At 36.3% G+C, this 4,339-nt stretch overlaps 1 protein-coding gene across 1 annotated transcript in view; it reads left to right on the top strand.

Annotated features, from left to right (window-relative positions):
• Nucleotides 1-2,979, top strand: part of LOC102199738 (up-regulator of cell proliferation-like) — an 11,935-nt gene extending 8,956 nt beyond the window's left edge. The window contains exons 4-5 of the mRNA XM_005755046.1: nt 24-164; nt 2,884-2,979. Coding sequence (XP_005755103.1) covers nt 24-164; nt 2,884-2,979 — 237 coding nt within the window. The remainder of the gene's footprint in view (nt 1-23; nt 165-2,883) is intronic.
• Nucleotides 2,980-4,339: the final 1,360 nt, after the last annotated feature.

Here is a 4,339-nt window from a genome sequence, read left to right as displayed (position 1 = left end):
ACAGGAAACTGCTCCTGGAACAGTTAAATGAGATGACCCAGGCAGCAGCCAAAATGGAAAAGAAAGAGGAGAACAAGAGCTTCACTGATGTGATGGAGTACAGTCCAGACACTGGGAACTGGTACATTCCTGGACTCTGGAATGGAAACCCACCAATGGCACCAGTCAGTGTAGGGTACAGTGAGGCTGTATATGAGCTCAAGAAACACATCATCCAACTGCTGAGAAACTGTGATTCATCTGCTAAGGGTGTCATGGATTTTAAAGAGTGGGTGAAAAACCTGTGGACTGCAGTAAAGCATGAAAACTTCATCTTCAGCTTCAGAAACAGCCTCGTCGCTGATACATACACGAAGCTCTGCACAGAATTCAACAAATGGAAATGGAAATTAGAAGGAGAAACAAGAATTTCCAATTTTGGTAGAGGTGAAATAAAATTGGAAACACCTGACCTGAGAGAATTTCTCTGTAAAGCCTCCACAGATCAGAAAAAAATGTCTTTTTTAAACAAAAAACACAAGGCCAAAAATGTCTTCATCAGTATACCTTGCTTCCTGAGAACAGTTGTGCCACATAGAGTGAGCCATGCATGTAAATTATTAAGTCATAAAAAGTCTGTAAAAATGTTATTCCGTCACTGATCCAAGTTACCCATTCCGTCTCTGAAGAGACTACCATGCTAGATAAGCTGCCACTGGCTCTGTGCTCACTGGTCTGAGATCAGTGACATTATGTGCTTTGTGTGGAAACACAGTTAGCATTACCAAATAAATGAGCACTCTTATTTATCATCATAACAGATGAGATTAGCCTTCATAACCACTTCAGCTAACTTGTGTGACATACAAAACTTTGGTAATGAAAGCTGTGATGATGGTGAGGGGAATGTGATTTTTTTTAAATTGGCAAGTTGGAACAGTTGCAAGCTCCACCAACACATTCAGATTAACGTCTCTAAAAAATTACTTTCTTGATCAAATATACAAGTATATTTTGTATACAATACAAAAATAAATATACCTTATTTTTCATTAATATTTTTCTAAATAAATACAATATCCTGTCCTTGATTACTGGAAGAAAATGGATGAAGGGATGGTAATACTTTTTTTCTGTTTTGTTTTGTTTTTTAAGTTGACTTGTGTTTCTGAACTGTTATATGTGAGTTCTAGCTGTTGTGTTCCTTACATATAACACGTATGGGTAAGATTGTTCTGCAGAATAAGTACTTTGGATTACTTTTGCTAATTGATGTACAATGTCAAAATTGTCAAAATATATTTTTTTATAAGTGAGCTTTTCATAATGTTTTATTATTAGAAAATGTTTTAGAGGTGAGAAACATTCAGTAACAGTGCAACAAGAAGCTTTCAAGAATCTTTTTAAAGAGTGAATGGGTATTTGTTTTGATTTTTGTTTTTGTTTTTTATTAAAAAATTTTATTTGGAGGTTTTTTTGGGCCGAAGCTTAGCTTTCTGTAAAAGCCACCATGAACTGATATATTTAACCTTATTATCGTGTGAGTCTTTTTTAAAGTTTCGATAACTAAATGAAATACACACACACACACACAAGCGCATTTCTGTTCCTTATTTGTTTTTTAAATGTGCTACATAAATAAAATAGATTTGAATAACATTTTCATAGTTCATGTTTGAGATATTTTCTTTTCAATTCCAATAACATAATTGATATCACACAATTCAGTGGGCTGAATATGGTCCTTAGTCAATCAGTCTGCTGAAGTAACAGCTATAATGACCAAGACCCCTTTAACTAATGCTGACTAGTCAACATGAATTAAGACTGAAACATTACTCTTACCAACGTATGAGCTACCTGGTTCCTCTCTGAAAGGACTGTGACAGTAAACTCTGTCTCTGTGATGGAGGACCGTGTCTGTTTGAAGGTGTTCCTTCCTCCTGTCTTCATTTTTTCAACAGACATTACTGTTTTCTACCTCTGTATGGTGCTTTCTCTGCTCTCTACTTTATATGTCTACTTTCTGATGAACGGGAGCGTATTGAACTTAAAAAGAGACAAAGTAAAGCACTGATTCTTGCACTAGTCAATACCAGCACTGGTATCGATACATGTCTAGTGACAACATCATGCTGTGGGGATGTTTTTCAACAGCAAGGCCGTTGCAACTGGTCAGGGTTGAAGGAAAACTGATGGATAGCACATATAGAGATCTCCTCAGTGAAAACCTGTCCTAGTGCTCAGGACCTTAGACTGGGCTGAAGGTTCCCCTTCCAAGATGGCAGTCACCCTAAATTAGAGCTGGGCGATATAAGATTTTTTCATATCACAATATGTTTTTTTCATTTCAAGCGATAACGATATCTATCACGATATAAGCCAAATAACTATATATGTAAGATTTAAATGTGCCGTTGCTCACAAGTAAAATGTGAAATAATCAGCAGCTTGTTTTGATTTAAATATTTATTTCCCATAATAAGTTCAACAGGGTAGATGTACTTAAGGTGCGTTCTTCTTTTTCGGCTAAATAAAGGCAAATATTGCAAACTACACAAAAGGTAGCCGCTAAAGCATTTAAGTTTCAAAATAGAACAAACAAAACAGACTACTAAATTGTCAGTTCCACTTAGAAGCAAAATATTAAATCTAAAAATAAATCTTAGTTTATTTTACAGAACAAGAGACAAAATTGACTAACTTATATAATATTGCTTTGGAAGCGCTGTCTGAGAGAAATGTTTATGTCCAGGGAGTTGGTAACGAGGATTCATTACCTTAATTAGCTGCTTGAATCCTTCATTTTCGACCGTGTTTATTGGTAGCATGTCTTTAGCAAGACAGTAAGCTATGGCATTCGTTATGTTGTTATGTCTCTTAGCTTTTTTGTCATATGGTAAGACGCTGGAGAAAGCCAACTCAATTGACTGTTGCTGCTTCGCAGGTATTCCCCTGGTTGTTTTCGATGACGAATTAGCACTTTCAGTCAGAGATTGAACGTGCTCTAGTGGGTGGCACTGCTTCAGGTGATAAAAAAGGTTTGTTGTATTTCCAGACTTTGTGGGAACATGCTTTTGGCACAATTTACAGTGCGCGTTTCTCTGTTTTTTGTCAGACTTCAAATAGCCGAAATACTTCCACACTACGGAACTTCTCTGGCCTTTCCTTTCGACAATCTCTCCGGCATTGGAACCGTCATCTGTGTTCTCTTCGGTAACCTGGTCACCCAAGCTCTCGGTTGATTTTTTTCTAGTCGGCACACTAGAGGTAATGGGTAATGGCACACTCCATTACAGAGTTAACTCTGTAGTAACTCCCAAATTAACAAATGAAAACAGAAAAAAGGCTAAAGTACCACATGATACCACATGCACAACTTCAGTTTTAAACACTCAATGTATTCAGCTGCATGAAGAGAACATACGTTTTTCTCTGACACAATTTAATTAAAACCTGATGAAGGTCAAAGGCCAACATTATGTTGTATGTATGTTGAGCTAAGAAGAATAATCTGGAATTCTTTCACACTGTTTTTTGCCAGTAGTTTGTTATTTACCATAAAGTAATCCATAGTAATTCATACAAGAGTAACCAGTATAAATTGTGTTTTTAGTTTAGTTTTTTGCACAATTTATTATTGAAGGCTAAAATTCTTTATTTTCATACGCGTGGCTCTTCTGGTCCTTCATAGAGGCAGTCATTGTAGTCTTTATGTTACCACACCATTATCATACTTCTCATATAATATATACCCAACTTCACAAAACAAAACACAAGTCACTCACAATGAAACAAAAATAGGAAAGCTGTAAAACCTATGATTTAGTGAGCTGACTCATCAGGAATGATACTTTGTTGGTTTAGGCACATGAGTGAACTGCAGGTTGATCTAACTTCAAGCAAAGCTATATTTCTGTATTTTATTTTATTTTATTTTATGCTATCTTAGAAAAAGTCACTTGGATGAGTGACAAAGCCTTTCTCCCACTGAAAACGCTACATACAGATGAACAGAATCAACCTTTTGGGGATTTTACTCCATTTTTTACATAGACAGCACTCATGTTCCATATTGCTATATACAGAGATGCAAAAGAGGGGAGTTGTACAAAAACAGTACTTCCATTTTCTAAATTTATGGTTTTGATTGTACAGTGGCTTGCAAAAGTATTTGGCCCCCTTGAACTTTCCCACATTTTGTCACATTACAGCCACAAACATGAATCAATTTCATTGGAATTCCACGTGAAAGATGTTGCGGATTCAAATATTGGGGATGGATACAAGAGGAAAAACCACAATAACAACACTGGTCCGGCCGGGTTGAGTCAAACGATGATTTTAATGATCACACGCG

Source organism: Pundamilia nyererei, unplaced genomic scaffold (genome assembly GCF_000239375.1).
Source record: "Pundamilia nyererei isolate P.nyererei 1_Seehausen unplaced genomic scaffold, PunNye1.0 scaffold00868, whole genome shotgun sequence".
Taxonomy (NCBI): Eukaryota; Metazoa; Chordata; class Actinopteri; order Cichliformes; family Cichlidae; genus Pundamilia; species Pundamilia nyererei.
Note: the sequence above shows the minus strand (reverse complement) of the source record. Positions and strands in the feature narration are given on the sequence as shown.